This window comes from Coturnix japonica, chromosome 1, assembly GCF_054131305.1.
Source record: "Coturnix japonica strain WE chromosome 1, WE-NBRP24, whole genome shotgun sequence".
Lineage (NCBI taxonomy): Eukaryota > Metazoa > Chordata > Aves > Galliformes > Phasianidae > Coturnix > Coturnix japonica.
The window spans coordinates 53,450,015-53,470,953 of NC_140663.1; the positions used below are offsets into that span (position 1 = coordinate 53,450,015).

A 20,939-nucleotide genomic window follows, 5' to 3' on the forward strand; every position below is an offset into this window, starting at 1 on the left:
GCAAAACTTGCTGAAACTGGATGATTCAAGTAGATGACCTTGATTGTCATTCTTGGCCTGGATTGCTCTTAGCTGCCTTTGAAGAGAGGGTGAGAAGTGCTTCAGAACAATAATGCCAAAAGCCTCCTTCATATAAATGCATGAAAATAGAGGCAGATAAAGCTCTCTTGTCAATGTTACTGGCCACAAAAAAACCCAAACCCAACTAAACCACACTTGACTTTCCTATAGGTATGTTGTGGCACAGTGATACCTTCTGAGGAGTTGGGTCCTTTCTTTCAGAAGCAATCATATCTTTTCACTGTAGTCATTCAACAGTCATTGCCCTGCAGTCAGAAATCAGACTTGTTCACAGCAAAGAGAAATAAACTCAACACTGGTCTTACTGGAAAGACTGAAAAGTGAATGTGATGGCTAACTATATCCGAATAGATCATTTATCACAAAATGGATTCTGTGAGAATTTTGCTGTCAAATCTCATTAGTAGGAAGATGTAAATACTCAAAGACTTTGCAAGGTCTGGAAAAAGTAGGTCTTAGGGAGAATGAACAAATAGCTTGTGAAGGCAATAAACCAGATCATCAGCATGAAACAGTGTTAAGAAAGGAACAAAAGGATGGGCCTTGCTATCTAAGACTGTCTTCTAAAGAAGGACCGACGTCCCAGCTTGGTGGAGAACGATTCAAAAGAACATAACTGATGTCTTTCAGAGTGAAGAAACACTTTCTGTGTGAGAAGATGAGACAGTGGCAGGTAATGAAGGAATTCTGAATACAGGGCTGGATTTGGAACAGTTTATCTTGTTTCTGTATGCACTACGGGAAAAGGCTCTGACACGATTGCTGCACAGATGTTGGACACTCACTGGAAGAAAGACACAGTCTTCCAGAAACAGTCTGTTAGATATGGCTGGTAGGTTTTTTAATGGTTTATTTTAAGTTGCCTCCATTTCTGGAAGGGGCTTGATTTTATATGGATTAGAGCATTTAGTAAGACAGTGTTTTCTTTCATGTTGTCAGTTTATCAATCACAACTTTTCAAAAGCGGATGTTTACTCTGATTTAGTCTTGGGGAAGAAGGAGTATACAAAACTAAAGTCTCTCAATACTACTAAAGCTAGGTGGACAGAGGAGAGAAATCAGCTCTTAGATTTCATTGCAGTGACCATCTGGCAGTGGAGGTGTTGTTTCCTAATACAATGAACAGTTCTTACCAGGGGCCATATCACAGCCTGCTAGCTGGCATCATTCTTACGCAAAAAGAAGAGTCACATCTGTGAGAACTTTTGACCCTTTAAAATGTCTTCTCATATAGTGATAGGGAATTTGGATTTTTCTTGTGAGAATGAGAACAAGTCACTTTTCCCTTGAGTTGTTCCCTTCACATGCTGCTGCTGACGTTGTCTCTGCTGTTGTGAATGAGACCCCAAGTGCACCATCCCACTGGGCTTTTAACACTGTGCGAATAATTTTCTGCATTAAATAATTAAGCATAATAGCTAATACAGTACTTCCCACACTGTTGCTCTGTGCAGTCATATCATTATTTTTGATCATTTATAATGGCATTAAAACCCTCAAGTGCCAGACTGAAAATAAATCAGGCAAATTCTCAGAGAATTTGCATTAAAAGGCAAATTCTCTGGGTAGGTTTGCTGTGAACGAAACGGGTCCTCTCTCATTGAACATCTCATACAGTTTCTTTGACAGTTTTTTTTTCTCCTGAATTCTCCATTGATCCTTCAGAAGGCTGCAGGATTCACGTTGCTTTGGCTGATCTGTGTTAGAGATTTCATGCATTCTATGCAGTAATATTTAGAGGAGCTATTTGTGTGCAATGAACTGGTGGCTTCTTCCTCCAAGAAGAACATCTTGCAGTTAAACAATGAATGTAACGTGGGAAGAACAGATCAGATTGCATTTTATCCCTCACCAATTGCTTCTACAGTGATATGAAAGAACCAGGTTTTTCCATAATGTTTGTTCTGTTCACGTATTTCATTCTTGGCCACTTTGGGGACAACAACAAAGAAGCTGGCTGGGATTGATACTGCTAGTATCGACATAGATTTTCCAGGAAGAAATTGGAAAGCGACCCCTATACTTCACGTATACTTCAACCCATGTTCAGAAGGAAGACTTTGATGCTTTCTGACCCAGAGGTATGAAAGACCTGAGCAAGAGGTATGAGCTAGGTTTTACTGCAGCCTCCCAATTCTCACCATCAGTGTGGTTCCTTCTGTTACATTCACCTACCAAATGCTTTCACACTGTATGACTTGTTCAGGTGGAGTCGTTCCTATGCCACAGAATCATAGGATCATCTAGTTTCAACCCCCCTGCTATGTGCAGTGTCACCAGCCACCAGAACAGGCTGCCAGCTTGGCTTCAAATATCTCCAGGGAGGAGGCATTCACAACCTCACTGGGCAACCTTTGCCAGTGTCTCACTATCCTCACAATAAAGAATTTCTTCCTAATTTCTAGTCTAAAATTATTCTATTTTACTTTATTGCATTTTAATTATTTATTATTTATTATTATTTATATTATAAAATTATTATTGCTAATATTTCGTGACTTTACACCAAAGTCATCTAAACATGCTGTTTTAACATGGAGTACTTTCAGTATTTGCTTTTGCAGAAAGGACTTAGAAAAGATTATCTTCCTCCCAGACCTGCAGACATGAAAGGCTTCACGTGACACATATGCTATGCAAAATGCATGAAAATCCTGACAGACAAGTAATCAGAGTGAAAAGAAAGCAGAGGAGTAACAGAGGATTGAGATTTTTCCCTTTTCTAGTGTATTTCCAAAACCCTTGGGCCTGAATCAGCAGTTTCATGAGAGCCTCAGACCGAATGCATACACTCAGTGCAGTGTCTGGCCACACACTTCAGAAATGCGAGGGATTTCTAGTCATATGGCTGCAGGGCTTGTTGAAGCAGCTGACAGCAATTTCAGCTAGATTACTGGTGATACAAAAGATGCAGTGGAATATTCAGTATCTTCAGTCTTCACTCAGGTAGGAGAAGGGATGAAAAAGGAAATCATTTCTAGGGAAGCGTGCTGATGTTAACTTATTGCAACAGAGCTGAGATTATTCCAGAGAAGTGGGGGAATGCATTGCACCTAATTTTTACTTCAAGCTGTTTTGATAAAATAGTGCACGGGAAGGCTGTTGTGGCTGATATACTGGTGTGTTTGAACATGGAGGCCTGGGATGTCTGCCAGGGAACTTCAATAAAATGTTGAAGCACTGAAAGATGTTCATTAGCTTAAAAGCCGTGGATTTTAATTCCCTTCTTCATTTTTTAGAAATTTCTTCTTATGCCCATTTTTCCTTTCAGCCCTGCTTCTGTTCTCTTCCTTGCATCCGTTCTGCCCAATCATTTAATACTTTCCTCTCTCTGAATCTTGGGTTTGTGTTTTTCTTTCCTCCTTAAGGGATATTCTGTCCTTTCCTACTCTCCATAATCTATGTACAGCTTTTCTCACATCAAGGTTTGGTTTCCCTGTTTTCCTTTTCTTTGTGTAACCCAGGTCCTTGAGAAGGAGGCAGCTGCCTGCACCATGGGCTCTGCAGGGCACTGGCTCTGAGGCTGTGGACAACCCGAGAGAAATCAGAGCTTCTTTATTCTACCAACACAAGTACACAACCTATGCTACAAATTTCTACCACTATTCTTCATCCTAGACCATGGGGTTTTTAACCAAATATGATTCCTCTGTCTGTTGGATGGACATGCAGCTGTGGGCAAAAGACCGCTCTATTGTAACCAGGTATTGACTTTATTTGTATCGATGCAGAATATCTTTGTCTTCTCTGCATAAGATGGAGAAGTAAAATAGTGTGATGAATGATGCCAAGGTAGCATTCTAAGCTATAGAGGTATTTCTGAAGTTACTGGAGTGAAGGGCTACAAAAAGCACCAGATTTCTAAAATTAACCAATCTTGACTCAGTGGTGCAGGTGACAGATTGGATATAAATTTCAGTTGTTTGTGAAAATGCTGAAGCCTCTTTCCTGACTAAGAAATGACTGATTATTATTGTGGTAAGAATGAAGAATGCAAGTGGTGTGAAGCAGTCAGTGTGACTTTAGGAGAGACTGTCCAGAGATTTGTTTATAGCCATAAGCGTACCAGAAATGGAGTAGTAAAAAAGGGAACAAAATCAGGTGAGTCATTTTGCAGGTTTGAGAAGAGATATCTTGCATCAAATGCAAGATAAATGCTGAGTGATAGTGCTAAAAGAGGAATAAAGAGGGCAAATACATCAGGGGAGAAAGAATCATGAAAGACAGGTAGTTTCATCAGTAAATGCAGCCTAAGAAATAACTTAGGCAATATCCACCTGACTGTTTGAATGATAAACTCTAGGCACGTTTTGCGGAGCAGCTGGTCTTCATGAACTGCTCCTTGTGGGGACTTCTCTATGATTTGAGGAGAGTGGTAACTGTGGGCATGCAAGAGAGCATGGCTCTTCTCATTCCCTTCAATAGCTTTCTCTGGAAAATGCACAACATAGCAGCAGCTTTTTCTGTGCAGGAACTGGAAAACAACTCAACAGATGGTCTGGAGAATTTATAAAATTAGAAAAACAAAGCAGCAAAAGGCACTGGCTCAACAGCGCTACTTCTAGACTGTCTCTCTCTTTGACGCAGCTAGTCTTGAAGCAGTTTATGAGCTTCAGCCAAGACAAACACTCAGGTCCATTTGGGAATTTTGCTTCAGAGCAGCACATTAATGCTCTGTAAGGAGATGCAGGGCATGTAGTGGATGTTTTCATTATCAGCAGTCCTAATCATCCCAGATCTTTCTTGCTCACTGTTAGCATACCCTCCTGCCAAGACTGCATCAAGCACAGATGAGCTGTCTTATACAGTGCTTATATTTATCCTGCAGAAAAAAAATAAAATCCCTGAGAGAATGGATCCTCTCCTCCAGACAGTGCACCATGCAAAAACACATGGGCTCTCAGAGGTCCTGTCCCTGCCCAAGAGGCACTACCTGTACCCACAGATAGTTTCTACAGCTCACACAGTCCTCTTTCCTACAGCCTCTCCGGAGACTATGACCAAAACATTGATCCTTTGAGACGGCTAACAAAAAAGAGTCATATCAGGGAGCTTGCTGACCAGAGCAACCAATCTCAAAAGTAACAGTATGTTTAGTTGGGGTAAATCTCAATTCTAACACAAGGACTAGTTGCAAGGATGGATTACCCCCTTTGATTCTTTGCAGTCAGAGAGATCTGCCATCCTACTCAGTGTGTATTTGCATTTTTTCACCTTTATTACTGAGGGTGAAAATAAGCAGGACAAATCTGCTCACAGAATAAGGGTGAAAAATTAAAAACTGGATATGGTAAAAAGAATCTGTTCAGTCAGAGACTGCCAACTCTTCCATTATTACACTGGTAATACATAGGTAGCATTAGAGTGGCAAAAATCTTTACTTCAAAGATTACGTGCCACATCATATCACATCTGCAGCAGGAATTCTGTATATTTGGGATTTCAGCCAACCCTCCAAAGCCGTTCTGTATGGCCATGTCCCCATGGTGGCTTCTGTAAGGAGCTGGGTGGTAGCAGCTCTGAGCATCCTAGAGACCTCTCCCAGTCCTGTTAACAATTCTCTCCAGAGAAGCTACAAATAAATAGCAGCTTGTTCTAGTTTGCACAGATGGAGAAAGCTGTGATGCTGGATTTATGCTGCAGACCATTCATTCCAGGGTGAGAACTCTGTGGTAGCTTCTTTGAAGTCACAAATCAGCTATTGCACTTCTTGCTGTAGCTGAAGGTTAGCTGCAGCATTCGCTGCTGGATTAACCACTGCAAAATTGGAGGAACTGGTGTGAAATAGTGAGTCTCACCACCTTCAGTTGTGTGCTCAGTTCTGTTCTGCCACATTCTCCTGGAGACTGCCACTAAGGCAAGGACACAACATCTTCAGCTACCTAAGTTTCTTGCTTTCTTGCTGTCAGTCTTACTGACAACAAGCTTATAGCTCCTCTATTTTAGAGAACACATCACATAGAAAAGAATGATGTTGGAGAACAAAATCAAAATGAGATAAAGCATCTTAAACAAAGGTTGGTTTGTGTTTAATTGCTCTGGAAATGGCATCCAATTCTGCATTTCTGCATTCTGTAATTGCTGTTTCCTATCTGGGAAATACTAATACCACTTGCACATCTCATTTCTTTGTCTGGAAAACTACTGGTAGTAAGAGATGGTGGCTGTGCTGTTCATCCAGGTGACACAGTGAAATCCTTTTGGACTTTTTCAGCTGGGAATCACCTCCACCTGCAAATGCAGGTTGTTTGCTTTCATATCTTTCATTAAAGGAGAATACAAGATTGGGCCAAGCAAAGGCTCCCACATGAGAACATATTCTTGGCAAGTTCCAGTTCAATTCTAGGTGTGCAGCCTGAAGATGAACAGACTATGTTACCCAGTGCTGGTCCACATCAGTCTAAATAGGCTTTTAGGAGAGCTGGTTTCTTTGAGGTGCAGGTTCAGTCAACATGGAACAGAGAATGAAGGTTAAATCTTTGTACTGAACTAACACTGATGGGTTACACAGAGCATTTTGATATTTCCGAATTTGAGTCACTGGACTCAACATAATCTGGTTAGAGTACAATGCTAGAGGCAAGTCATCTTGCTGTACCAGTGTTTTTTATGAGTTGATTCCTGTTCTTATTTCCTGTAAGTTCTGTGGTCCCATTTTTAATAATATTGTTTATTTTCCTGAAAGTGTTTAATTAGACTGTCAGTTTAAGACAGTTTAATTAGATAGATTTGAACTACTTTTGGCATACAGACCAAACTGGGATTTTAAACAGATTTATTACTTTCTATGACTATTCTTTCAGGATGGGTAGGGCCCAGTCAGAGCTTGATGCCTGATGCTTAGTCATGAAGTCATTATTATTAATATTCTACTATTCTGGTCACAAGGAAGCCTTCTTTCATATTCACTTCTACTATGCTGTAGTAGCTGGGAATTTAGATCAGAAATTACAGAATCATAGAAAACTGGGCTGAGAGAAATCCTGTAAAACTACTCTATTCCTTTGTCCCATGGTAGATTGTACATTCCTACACTGCTTCTAAGAAGAAGTTCATTTAACTTAATCTTAAAACGTCAACTGATGGAGATTCCACAACATCTTTGGGGAATCTGTTATAATGTTTTTCTGTCTGGAGGACAGGTTTGCCCTCAGCTGACTTTGCTTTATTCTTTGTTGTGCAGCAAAACTTGAAAAGCAGATTCAACACAGGAAAGTAAGACAGAGGAAGTAGAAAGGACTTGCAACATCAGCAAATCCAGCTCCTTACTGTTAGGGGCAACCATGTCAGATAAAACCTTTCCTGCATGCATACAAAGCTCAAGAGTTGATCTGGCTGGACTTCTTCCCTAAATGATCAAAACATATTCTGCCAGAGAACCTCAGCTTTCTCAAAGTTAAGAATCTCCCATAAAGTAGAACCATGAAATCAAAGGAGCATTACAAAGTCTGTGAGATACACTTTTGGGTATATTACATGCATAATAAGAATTTTACAAAGTGCCAAAAGATTTGCTAGCAGAATCTCAAAAATGAAAGTTAGATCCTTCCTGAGAATTGAAAACCCTTCTGATACCAATAGTGATACTTCTGAATTTTCCAACTTAGTGTTTGAGATCTCACAAAATATCAGTCCTTCACTAGGACAGCATGAGATGATCCTAACCTTCAAGAGAAGTACATCTAAGAAAGGAGAATGATCCTGGGTTCAGGAAACAAACAAACATTGTGAGTCTTCTTAAAAAATTCCTAGAAGAAGCATTCCTGGAAGAAGGAGAAAGGCCAGGTGGAATTAACGTCAACACAGAAACTACAAGAGAAAGACTGAATTCAGTAGAATGGGAGAGCAATGTTTTTTGAGCTAAGGATGAAAAAAATGTAAAGTAAGACCTGGGAGAAGGGTGTAACTTCAACGAACCCCTACATGTATAACATGATGGACATCTTAGTCATAACTGATGCTTCAGACAGCATTTGCCAACCCCAGTATGTTAAGTCATTCTTCAAGATGCAATTCTGTGTACTAAGGTATTGTTGAAAATATTAAAAAAAAAAAAAAAAGAGTTGTCTGTCTGTGTTTAGGTATCTTTCTTCCTCTCCTTATGACACGCCATTGAATTTAAACCCTAAAAAGAGACACAACTAATTTTAAATCATGAAGGTTGGTCTGAAAGGAATGACTCCTATTTTATTATGCTGGCCTACAACTTCAGAGGCAGATGTTGGTGGTATGGCAGTAGAGGCCAGTCCTTCTCAGCAATATTCCGTTACATTTTCATACTGTGTGACAGATGGCAGTTGAGGGGCAGTCTGAGAAAATAGTGTCTGATATCGAAGCGTGTTTGAAGAAAAGATGTGTAATTAAATACCTTCACCCAGAAAAAAACACACCCATTACATTCATCAATGCTTGCTGAATGCTTATGGAGACCAAACAGTGGATAATGACATAGTGAGGTGGTGGGTGGTGCATTTCAGCAGAGGCAACAGTGCCAGAAGGTCATCTCTGCTGGTGCAGAATTTTATGGGTGTGGCATTCAGGCTCTTGTCCATTGCTGAAATGAAAATGCATAGCTAATAATGGTGACTTTTTTTGCAAAGCAGTCTTTTGTAGCTGAGAATTTTCTCTGTCAACTAGCATTATTATCCTCTTCGTATCTGTTATAGTTTCCATGAAAATAAATAGGAGTTATTACTTTCAGAGTGATCTACATATATGAGGTCAGGAGCTTTGTCCTTGTCCCACGTTAGCTGTGACAACTTAGTTGGAAGAGTTTGCATCTTACTCCATGAAACAGCTGCACTAGCAGAATGTCATGGCCCAATGGACGGGACAACACCTTCAGACAGCACCTCCTAAGGTACTGAGTATTATCAATGAAGTCTTAAATTCCAAACTAAATTAAGCCGAACTAGCACTGAACCACAGTCTTCCCAGAAGAAACATTTTTTTCCAAGGTTCATAACTCAAAGTGAGTCATACTTGATTAACTTTACTTGGGCCAGGGAGACTAATCATGGGACGCTATTTCTATTCCATTTTAGTGAAGTCACAGCAAGCATCAGAATGACGTCCAGCATGGAATATATTATAGCCTTAACATAGTATCACCACTATACCATAATGAAAACAGAACTAGGAACCTTCTCTATTAGCAGAAGTTGTTGTCTTTCCTTATTTTATTATTATTATTATTTAATATTTGGCATGTCTACTCTCCAGTGAAAAAGTTATTAATACACGTGAGACTCCAATCCAGAGAGCAACTGTCCTGCTCAGTTCTTGGTGGGGTAATAGATCAGAGTTTCACCTCCTCCTTCTCCTCACAGCTGCCCCGCACACATGCACACACACACAGAGGCCAGGAAACTCTATACCTATAGCACCTACCTTGGGTTTGAAGGCAATTAACTTCAGGACCATCTCGACAGTGAAGAGGCCAGTGAAGAGCATGTTGAGGATGTTCATGGCTTCCTTGAACATGCAGCTCTGACCGTAGTGCTGAAAAACATCATCCCGGCAGCAGTGAGGTATGGACATACCACCTAGTCATGTAAATGCACGGCTACTGCTAATCTCCCTCCACATCAGAGCTCTCAAAAGGAAATCCCAGTATGTTCCATTTAAAAGCAAAAATTATAGGTCCCATCTCCCATCAAACATAAGCATTTCCATACCTCTAGCCTTTTTTTGCTATCTGACTCTGAATCTTGTCTCTTTTAAAAAATATCACACGTCATTCAAAAGTATCACACACACACACTGAAGGGCTCATTATAAATCTGCACAATGGTACAAGGCAGTTTGCAGTCGTGTTTATTTTGCCTTTCTCTAAGACTTGGATCACTTTTTTTGTTTGTTTGATTGTTGTTGTGTTGTGAATGGGAGTTTCACTGCACTGTTCATAATGATACCAAGCCATTCCCCAAGTAATTGCACTTAATTCAGGACTTTACAAAGTACATGAGCAGCTCAAATCATATCTTTCCAAAATACATTATCTTTCATTTGTCAATTTTGAATTAAATTTGTAATCATGCTGCCCATTCACTTAACTTTATTAAGATCTTATGAAGTTACTCTCTGTCATCTATTGATTAATTCATATACTGTCTTCTGCGGATTTCGCCACCTCACTTTTCATATCCCTGTTTCCAGATCTTTACACTTGGGACTGACTGTCTTGCTCAAAGGTTGTCTTTCGGTGCATGTCTTAAGACTGTTGTTGCTTAATTTTGGTAATTTTAACTACCTGGACTGAATTTTCATATTCTGCATTAGCTCAGGGTGACTTTTTTTGAAAGGAGCTTCAGTTAAAACAATTCAGCTGCTGATGAAGGACAGGCCAGGGACAAAGTGCATTGTTAAGGCTTCTTCAGAATTTATTGTGTTATTTCCCCTGTGAGATTCTAGTATCTTCAAGACTTAAAAACTTGGAATTTTACTGGAATGTGGCTTTTGTGTCAGCTGTTCCTTACGAAGTTTGACCAAATCTGACCACAAGCTTTTGAAAAACTATGCTTTCCTCAGGATGGGCATAGGCTTCCTAGAATCTCCAGAGATGCTGTCCTGCCTGTGGGCTCACGAACTTCTCACAGCTTCTAGCTCCATCTGCCCTTGGTGTGCATCAATGTCACAGCAGCTGAGCAGGCTCCAGAGCTTGAGAATGAGCATATTAGTCCTCTGTTGCTTCATGACACAACAAGGCAGTATATCCTACAGATGTGAGCAGAGAGGGAACAACTCAAAATGAACAGGGAGGCAAGGGAGATCTTAAGCAAAGAGTTGAAGGAATGAGCCAGAAAAGGGCATTCTTCAGGAAGTGTACAGAACAGATCATGTCTCTAAATGCTCATTCTCTGACTGAAATGAACATGGAATTTTTTTTGTTAACTGACCACTTAGTAAAAGTTATGTCTTCCTCCTCTTCCTTGCTCTCACACCTACACATATTAAACTATTACTTTTATTTGCTTACTTTAGAGATCTATCTTTGGTTGTCTCTTTTGAGGATGGGCAGCCTGGTCTAGTGGTTGGTGACCCTGCCTGTGGTGTGGGGGCTGAAGCTAGATAATCATTGCGGTCCTTTTCAACCCAGGCCATTCTATGATTCTATGATGATGATTAACACTAGTTTTTGAACACCCTCATGCATTAAGGAAAATGTATGCTCAGTGTGGTGATAGTAAGGCAATCAGTAGCACCACGAGTGAAGTGAGTTAGCAATCATCCACCAAGAAATGTTTTAGGTAGAATTGATCCCAATTTGCTGTTATGGAGAAGAAAATACAGACAAGTTTCTATGATTCTTAACACAGAACAAAGTAGATACCAGGGATCTCCTATGCTCTATTCCCACTTTCACAGAATCATGGAATTATAGAAAAGGTTGGAAAAGATCACTAAGATCATCTACTTTTTATCATAGGAAAGACCATCCCCACCATGCCCAATAACCATGTTCCTCAGTGCCACATCTACACAGTTTTTGAACACCTCCAGGGATGGTGAGTCCACCACCTCCCCTGGGCAGCCTGTTACAATGCTTCCCCACTCTCTGTGAGAAGAAATGTGTCCTTCCTGGAGCCCTTTGCCTTTCAGGACTATCGCACAAGGAACTTTCCCAACCAATGTCCTAAACAGCTCAACGTTTTCCCTCCAGAAGTCCAAAGCAGCACTTTTGCTGTCTCCCCTCCTGACTCTATCACTTTGTGGTTACTATACACAAAATAGCTTCTGACAACTACATATATCAATCCTTCTCCATAAACAGCAGGTACAGAGAGTTGCCTTCCCTGGTAGGCTCTCTTACCAGCTGTGTCAGGAATATATCTTCCACACACACCAGGAACCTCCTAGACTGTTTTTTTCTCTGCTGTATTGTATTTCTAGCAAATGTCTGATAAGTTGAAGTCCTCCATGAGAACATGGGCTAGTGTCTGCATGACTTCTGCCAGTTGCTTGTTGAATGCTTCATCCTGGTTGGGTGGTCTATAATAGACTCCCACTGGGATATTATCTTTATTGGCCTTCCCCCTGAATCTTATACGTGCCAACTCAAACTTATAATTACCAGCACTGAGCTCTACAACATCAAAATAATTCCTGACCTATAGAGCCTTGACTGCTTTGTTTACCAACCTACTTACTCCCTACTTTTCAACACAGAAAACACCAAAACCGAAAATTCAGATCTCAGTTGAGTGACAGTTCAAGGTTTATTCTTGTACTTCATAGAATACAAGTCAGAACTGAGAAATCACTTGCACTGTACAATTCCTTCTATCATGTTCCTCTCCCACTCTCCCTCAACTCATGATGTGCCACCAAATTAGGTCTCAATCTCTGTAATTTCTAAATTTCCCCCAACAAAGTCTAACAATTCATCACCTGTGAGGTTTTCTACTTGCTTACTTACTTGCATGGCCAGACAGATGGTGTTCAGCAGGATCAAAACGAACATCAGGTATTCAAAATAGGTGGAGTTGACCACATACCAAACTTTGTACTGGTACTGGTTTTTTGGGATGTACCTCCGCAGGGGCCGGGCCTTCAGAGCATACTCTACGCACTGGCGCTGTGAAAGAGGCATGGTATGTTTAAAAATCAAAAATAGAATACAAGATTGATTAACTACTTCCAGATATAATAAAAGCACAATGTGCTTTAGTCTATTTTCTCAAATGACTGCTTAGAAGAAGAATTTCTTTTAGGTCATAAAGTGAATGTGTATGTTCCACCTGTTCTGGACCTCCATACATATTTACTTTGGCCAGAGAATGCTCATCTAATTTCACTGAATCAAATGGTACAGCACACATTTTATAGTAAATATTTTTGTTAGTTCAAATCTTGCAGAAACGTTTTTTTTTTTTTTTTTTTTACCTGATTCCTGAAAGATGGCAGTGAAGCCAGTTTAACGATTCATCTTGTTGGCAGTTTCACATGTTACTCTCTGTATATATATCAATCTTAAATTCTTATTGCCAAGGCATTTCTATCTTTAGAGGCAGTAAGTGGTCATGAATTACCTGGTTCTTGTCCAGCTCACAGTTCTTGTATTCTTGTTCTCCTTGTTCCTGAAATGTGACGATGACGAAACCAACGAAGATGTTCATCATGAAGAAAGCAATGATGATGATGTAGATAATAAAGAAGATGGAGATCTCAACCCTGTGATTATAGATGGGTCCCACATCCTCCATGTGGGAATCAATGGACCTATACAGCAACCTGGAAGCAAACAGGAGCCCAATGCAGAGAAAATCTGCAGCTGTTATGAGGCCTTATAGGTGATGATATAAGACTCATCTGTGTGCTTTTCTTCTAGTTGTATCAAAATTACTTCATTCATAGGTGCACTGACTTGCACTGATTTGAGTATAAACTCTTGCAAAAGAGAGGACACAGCTTTTATAACTTCATACATTTGAACCTGGTCAGGATCAAAGGTGAAGGGTATTTGTAGTTGAGCAATAAAAAAACCAACAATAAACATGCCCTTCATCTAACAGAAGAGTCTGTGTTGTTTGGTATTGAGTTTTGTGAGAAATGAGGATCTCAGCACTTTTAACATTTGTTAATGCTGCTGTTGGCATCACCTGGTGACAATTCAAGGATAAACCCAGGATACCCTACCACACCTATGTCAGTCTGACTGAGTGGAGTTGGTGGTGTCCTTTGTCCCTGTGACATAGATGGGACAGCCTGTTGAGTTATCTTATATTTACCTGTACTGCACTGGTGGATTTCATAATGGCCCACAGGCTCCATAGGAAACTTTTAACATTTACCAATATTGAAAAGTGCCTGACAGGCATTTTTATCCCTTTACATACACAGTATTTGTAACAATTATTGTTACTATTGCTGCTGTTGGCGATAATTTCTTAAGTGCTACAGACAGCACTGTAAACTGTTTACAAGCTCAAGAACTGCAGTTCATGCAGGTCCTGAGGAACTTACAAAGCTCATAATACTACAATGACTGCTGCTATTACTGCTACATTTAATGCTCTAAAATTTTTAAATACTTAGAATGGGAAGGACCGTTCTCTACATTTGAATTTTCTCTTCTGAAATGAATGAGGACATTAGTAGTGAAGCATTGGCCCAAGAAGCACTCACTCTGGCCAGCCCTCAAAGGTTGAGACAGTGAAGAGGGCCATCATGGCAGTCAAGACATTGTCGAAGTCAAACTTGCTGTTCTCCCAGCTCCGGGGCTGGATCATTGGCTGACTGACCTCACCATCCTTGTATGTGATGTAGTACCCTCTGTGGGTGGAAAGGAGAGAGAGAACATAACAGAACTGCACTTCTGGTACCTGGCCCTGAGAGCAGGTGGCCAGTGAAAGGGGCTAAGTGGGAAAGGTCAGACTCACCTGCATTCTGCTTCAGTCTGCTTGGAGCTATCAGTGCAGCTGTAGAGTTTGCCCTTGAAGAAGAAGAAAGAGGGATGAAACTTCCTTTCCTGACAGTGGAAAGGTTAGGTCTGATCATGTACCAGAGAGGCTGCATTTACTGCTTGCTTAACTGCTATGTTTACATGCTCTTTTGCAGGCAGATGTGAATGAACTGGACCAAGAATTGCCTGTGTTTGGGTACCTCAGGGCACAGACTTTCATTGGCTTGCACAGTGTTCTTCTGTGTATATCCTGAGGTATGTGTGCACTAAGTGCTGCTGAACACTGGCTGTCAGAAGGGTGGTGAAGGGCAAAGAAATGAAAGTAGACCTAAAGAACAGACTGAATAATCTCCAGTGATTACCACTGGATGAATGCCCCCCTCTTCTGCAAAATGTTATGTAGACAGCCTGCAATTACCAAACCTTTAGAAAAGCCCCTTTCACCTCTCTGTCACTATGTCATACCACAAGCAATTTGGAGAATAGGGTTACTGATGATTTCTTACAATTACAGATGAGTTGCAACAGTTCTTAATATGATCGACCCAGTTTTGGTAATTCCTGGCAGCAGGAGACCAGGTAATACTAACAGTGCCCCACATACTGTCTTTTACATGGGAAGATTCCATCACACCTTGCTTTTTTCATGACATTTTTCTTCCCACCCCAGAAAACAGCTCAGTGTAATGGATGAATGACTGGGTCCAATGGTTTTACCTTAAACAACTGAACTCCAATGCAGGCAAACATGAACTGCAGCAGAGTGGTGACAATCACAATGTTTCCGATGGTTCGGATGGCAACAAACACACACTGGACCACATGCTGCAAATGGAAGATAGGAACAAAAGTAACTTGCAGATCTGTTCTGAAATGAAGCCCAAGAGTATAAGAACAAATACAAGAATTTCACTTAGTAACTAAGTAATGTCTCAGGAAAAGGGAGAGAAAACCAGTGTGTGACTTTTATCTCTATACTCTTCTAAGCAGGCAGAAAGAGTCAGGAAAATACCAGAGCTCAGCTCTCTGAAACGTCCAGTAGCACAGCCTTATGTAGCTGGGCATTCCCCAGCCCACAGGAAGAAATTTAACTAATAGAGCAAGTCTTGTGAGCCTCTTTGCCCTATAGAAAATGACATAATTTAACATCAGTGGCAGTGCTTAAACACTATTTGAAATGTCACAAAAGTCCTCATAGCCTCAAATAGCTTGAATTGATACTTTGCAGAAGGCATTGGGATTCTTCCAACCTTTAGTCCTTTGGCTCTGTTGATGGCCCTCAGTGGTCTAAGCACTCGCAGAACACGCAAGATCTTCACCACATTGATGGCACTGGATCTGGAAAAAAAGTATTGGGAAGTTTGAGAGAGACAAAAATATTGTGAGTGTGCTGCAAGGACAGATCGATCTCACCTACTCTTTCTTGTCTGAAATCCTATGTAGCCTTAGACAGGTTAGGACAGCTAGAGTCAATTATTTGCTACTTGCTACACCTCGGGAGTGAGAAAACCATTCTCATGTCACCTTCATAGGGCTTGCTTCCTGATCCTGGCAGCCTCAGTATACATTCTCCTGGCTTTCACCAACTATGCTATATTAACGAAAGGAATGGAATATAGACAGGAATTTTTTCATAAGCAGAGCAAATTGCAAAATACTCTGTAAATATCTAATGGAAACTATACCAAGATGTAGGCACCACAAGACATTTTCAGGTAAGGCTTAATTAAATAAGCATTCTGCTGAAATATTCATAGAAGAATGGACAGTCCAGACGACTTGGGCATTAAAGTACATTGCCCAGGTAAGGTATGATTCTGCAGTGTGTTTGGCCTCTGATTCTTCAAAGCAATTAAATGTGTACATAACTTTACGGATGTGGAAACTCTCACTGAACAGGATGACCTATATGCTTAATTTTAGGTGCTGAACACAACTACCTACTACAACTGCAGAGCTCTTTTTCTTCCCAGACTAAAACCCTGACTGAAAACCTTCTCCATGCTGACCCTTCTACTGATTTTGAGAACAGTTTTTATGCAAACACATGAATAGTTTGGTTAGAGCTGTAGGAATGAAACAGGATGTCAAAATGTCCTCTGAGCTATTATTAAGACTTCTACTGAAAGCCCAATGAACCTGAAAAATCTTTTTGCTTGACTTATTGAGCTCTTAAACATATCATACATGTGCTGCTAACCTCTGATGAGAGCAACAAGGACCTGATTTTTTATCAGGCATGCTGTTACTTAGGAAACTTGCAATCCAACACAAACAGTTCCGGTAATTCAAATGAATCTGTAAATTTTTAAGTAAATTAGCAGATCACAATAAAAAGTGTATTCACAGAAGTGGACTCATCTGATGCTGCCACCAGTACTCCATGCATTCTTGCACAGCAGCTCTTAAAGTGCTTGGTGGTCTTCCATTGACCAAGACTCACAGCATACTAGGAAGCAGCAAAACACTATCACCCTATTCTATAAAGAAATAATGAGAGCTCTGGGACGGAACAGTAAGTCACTTAGCTGCCCTGATCTGACAAAGTGACTCATACATCTTGGAACAAAGCTGAGTGCTATAATTCCCAATGGACCAAATTTCTTGTTCTCATTTGATCTTTCAGGAAGATCTTCTACCCAGATCATTGGTATAGCATTTTCCAGCCATTAGATCCCCTCCTGAGAATGAATTTTAGTGCCTCTAGAATCATCTGAGAAAAGTGTCTTGAGGTTCACGAGAACAATTTTACCCAGATGAAACAATGAGATTGAGGCACCATCTCCCAACCCCGCCCTACTGCCCCCCAAAACCAACCAGTCAAAAATAGCTCACTCACTGAATTCCAAAAGAGATGAGAGAAACGCTGACGACCAGCAGGTCTAAGATGTTGAAATAGTTTCTGCAGAAGGAGCCCTTATGGAGGAAAGCCCCGTATGCGGTCATCTGCAGGAAGGCACACGAAGACACAAACACACTTTGCCATTAGCATCCGTTCAGAAACCAAACCCACCTGGTTGAGCTCAGTGTATATATTTGGGTAGGAGTGGCATTTCTAACATAGCAGACTATCTATCCAGAGGTCCCAAAGGAGAATTTGAGTCCCCATGGAAAGAAGAAAGAGTGATGACAGTAAGATAACTATGAAAGACCTAACTAGGGAAAGCCAATACTAGGTTTAGTGAGGAAAATATGCAATTCAAGTGCATAGAGTACATAAAATTTAGCATCAGTAAAATAATTGTTGCAAAAACTACTCCTTGCACATATATGAGTTTCTCTTTTTCTTTAGTGGGGGGTGGACACTTGTGAATATTATGCTAAGTATTATCTAAAGGCATCTTTAGCTGAACTGAATAAAAAGCGTGAAATAAAAAGGGCTCTTTTTGTGATGCTTTTTAATGCACATCTGCAATGGACAGTTGAGCTCTCTTCCTTCTGTGAAAAAAAAAAAATAAAAAAAAATAGAATTCCTAAGGGATTTAATGCTTTAGAGCTGAAGCAAAGCATTAGGTGGAATTTCTGTTCTCTTCACTTTGCTCCTTCTGTTCAGTTCAATCCTACATCCTTTTTCCTACCACTACCTAGTTTCTTTCATTTTTTATTTTACAAGAAGTTGCATTTCCTCCTTGGTTTTCCTAACAAAACTCAAGGTAGTGTTCCTTGACATAGAGAGGTTTGTTCATGGAGGAAGTCACTACGAACATCATCCAGTTGAGGAAGGGAGAGATTGTAATTATTTTACCTGGGCTCTCTGCCCTTTCTGGGTACAAAGGGGTATTGAACATTTGCTGGTGCTGAGGAGGAAGTCTCAGCTCCAGAACTGGATTAAGTGACATAAATGTTAATGTTATAAACAAAAATGGGTCTCAGTCACAGTGTCAGATCTAAACAATCTTGAGCTCACAAAAGTAAAGCCTTGACTTTAAATTTTAGAATGAGTTCAGTTTTAGAATGTGACTAGATAGGCCTGACATGGTGGAAGAGGGTGAGGGTTTATTTTACCACCTACCTTAGCTTTGGTGAGTGATGTAAGATAATTGCTTTGAAGATCCCCCATTCCAACAACTGCTAATCTCATCACCTGCTCTAGGAACACGGGCTTCTAAATTTAGTCCTCTGATTCCCATCTAAGTTACATGTCTATAGTAACTTGAAACAGACACTGTTCCCCAAAGACTGGACTGTTCCAATTGAGAAGTATGAACTAGAAATTCAACCTGTGCTTTTCTGGCTCCTGTTGATAGCTGAGGATGGTACAGCCTCTATTGCTTTCCAGACATGCCTACCTGTGACAACACTCAGAGGAGAGTGGAAGGGCGCACGGTATATCAGATCATTTTTTTCAGCAGACATTCATGACATCAGGGAACCAGCTATCAGTCAGTCAGACAGAACTGAGAGGGGAGGAAGTATAAACTCTCGACTTGGCTTAGAATTTATACTTATAAAGACATATTTGATTGGGAAAGGGGTGGGGGAATTCTTGCCATAACAAAGGTGGTAAAGATGCCCTTTACTGGTTAGATTTTGTATGGCAATCTTGAAAGAAAGGAGACACCATTGAAATCAGGAGGGGAAGCTCTGCTGAACTTATGTTGTATACAAACTGTGGTTCTCTCAAATCAATGGAGAGGTTTTTTTCTTATTTTTTATTTTTTTACTGAAGAGACACTCAAAGAGTGCATAAACTATGTCTGCCTCCCACCTGGGGCATTGAGCAAAGCTCAGGATGCCATATAAAGCCAAACAATAACTAACTTCAAAACACTGCAAGGTTGTTCATCCATCAGACTCCACTACGGCAGTGTGAGGCTTGTCGCTACTGCCATGAACATGAGGTCAGACAAAGCTTGTTTCTTCACTGCCTCAATAATCACATAGTCGTTTACTCTTTTGCTTCTTATTCTATACTCCAACTTTTATATTGTGCAAAGATTTTGCTTAATACAAGGCAGCAGAGAAACAGACCCTGAGAAGCCAAGGAAATTGTGAGGCAGAAAAAACAGAATAAGAACATTTCTTAAATGTTGATAGTACTTGCACCTCTCTCCCAGTTAAACCTGGAGAAAATCCAGGGATGCTGAGGTAAATCATCTAAAGTTAACAGGAGGACATGGAGGAGGCTCAGAAATAGGAACTATGCAGTGCACTTCCGTGATGAAAAAAGAGTGATATGACAATTAATTTAGGCATGTTATGCTTTCTCTGAAGTCATTAGGAGCGTTACCATTTGCTTCAGTGGTCTCAGAATTGCTGCTGTAATTTCAAACAGGTGGGATAGTGCCCTGGTATAGAAAGCCAAGCACTGAACTGTAATTTTTGATTTAAATGTTGCTGTTGAGATGTTTCCCTTTTTTGACAAGCCTATTTGATAGGCCTTTTGTTGTGTGCACATTCACATTTATGTGCAAACACAGATACAGATACACACTCCACAACAGCATAATATGCATACTGCTTTGGAGAATATTATGGTTTCAGCGATTGAAAGTCATATCAAAAGCATGGCTCTCTACAAAAATATGCACGGGCCACCCTACTTGCCAGCCTCCACTATAGATACTGTTACTAGGGTCTTGAGCTGCAAGATCTGAGCAACTGGAGGGTGCTGCCTGCCAGCATTTAGCACCAGCCTGCTGGGGGGAAAAAAAAAAGAAGCTGCCAAGCGAACCTAGCATTTAGAAAGCCAGAACTTTGCTCAATTACTGTTATTTAAGTTATTAGCCAACAAATTTGGGACAACTCGAGTTAAGAACAAGGCAGCCTATTTTTGTTTTCTTCCGAGCTGCACATTTCTGTTGGTAGAGGGCACGTTTCCTGGGAAATATGAAGCCAGTTTTAAGAGGCCCTGCAGCAGTTCTCATTTGCAGCCACAGTCCTTTGTGTTTCAGTGATTTGTACTCTTGGTTATCTCTCCACACCTGAAAAAATAAGCTTATGCACTCTGCTCACTGGTAGAATCACTGCCTCGCTCCTATTTTTGTACCCTGTAACATTACACAAGTCATTGGCTGCTCTCTGGCCTAACCTCAAGACTTGTGCAGAACTGAGACTTTCTCTTAGAGTTGTAGGATGAATAAGAGGAGTATGAGCTCAGGGTTTTTTGTACAGCAAATAAATTCTGTTTTGGAAAAACTGGCCAGGGCAGTGAGAGCAATTTCTGGGGTGATGGCCTTAATCTTGGTCCTCTCCTACTTGTCATCCTGTCATTGCATTTCCCCTAGAAAGCACTGTGCTGATATAGTCCTTATTTTACAAGTTCACATCAGATTTTTAAGCAACTCACAAAAGCATAAATCAAAAGATAAGCAATCTTTTGTGCAGAGAGTTAAAGGAATTAAAGAAATAATTAAAGAAAGAAAGAAAAACATAAAAAAGAGAGTAACAGAGAGCAAGAGAAAGCAAAAGAGAAAGAAAGAAGTCAAGAAAGAAAAAAATCAAGAAAGAAAGA

General features: G+C 40.4%; 1 protein-coding gene across 35 annotated transcripts in view; it reads right to left on the bottom strand.

Moving 5' to 3' along the window:
- Positions 1–20,939, bottom strand: part of CACNA1C (calcium voltage-gated channel subunit alpha1 C) — a 449,097-nt gene that overhangs the window by 55,058 nt on the left and 373,100 nt on the right. For all 35 annotated transcript variants that reach the window (XM_085540251.1, XM_085540241.1, XM_085540190.1 and 32 more), the window contains 8 exons: positions 17,325–17,431; positions 15,736–15,823; positions 15,203–15,310; positions 14,463–14,515; positions 14,209–14,355; positions 13,113–13,314; positions 12,500–12,658; positions 9,472–9,582 (listed from right to left, as the gene is read on the bottom strand). In XM_085540251.1, coding sequence (XP_085396377.1) covers positions 9,472–9,582; positions 12,500–12,658; positions 13,113–13,314; positions 14,209–14,355; positions 14,463–14,515; positions 15,203–15,310; positions 15,736–15,823; positions 17,325–17,431 — 975 coding nt within the window. The remainder of the gene's footprint in view (positions 1–9,471; positions 9,583–12,499; positions 12,659–13,112; positions 13,315–14,208; positions 14,356–14,462; positions 14,516–15,202; positions 15,311–15,735; positions 15,824–17,324; positions 17,432–20,939) is intronic.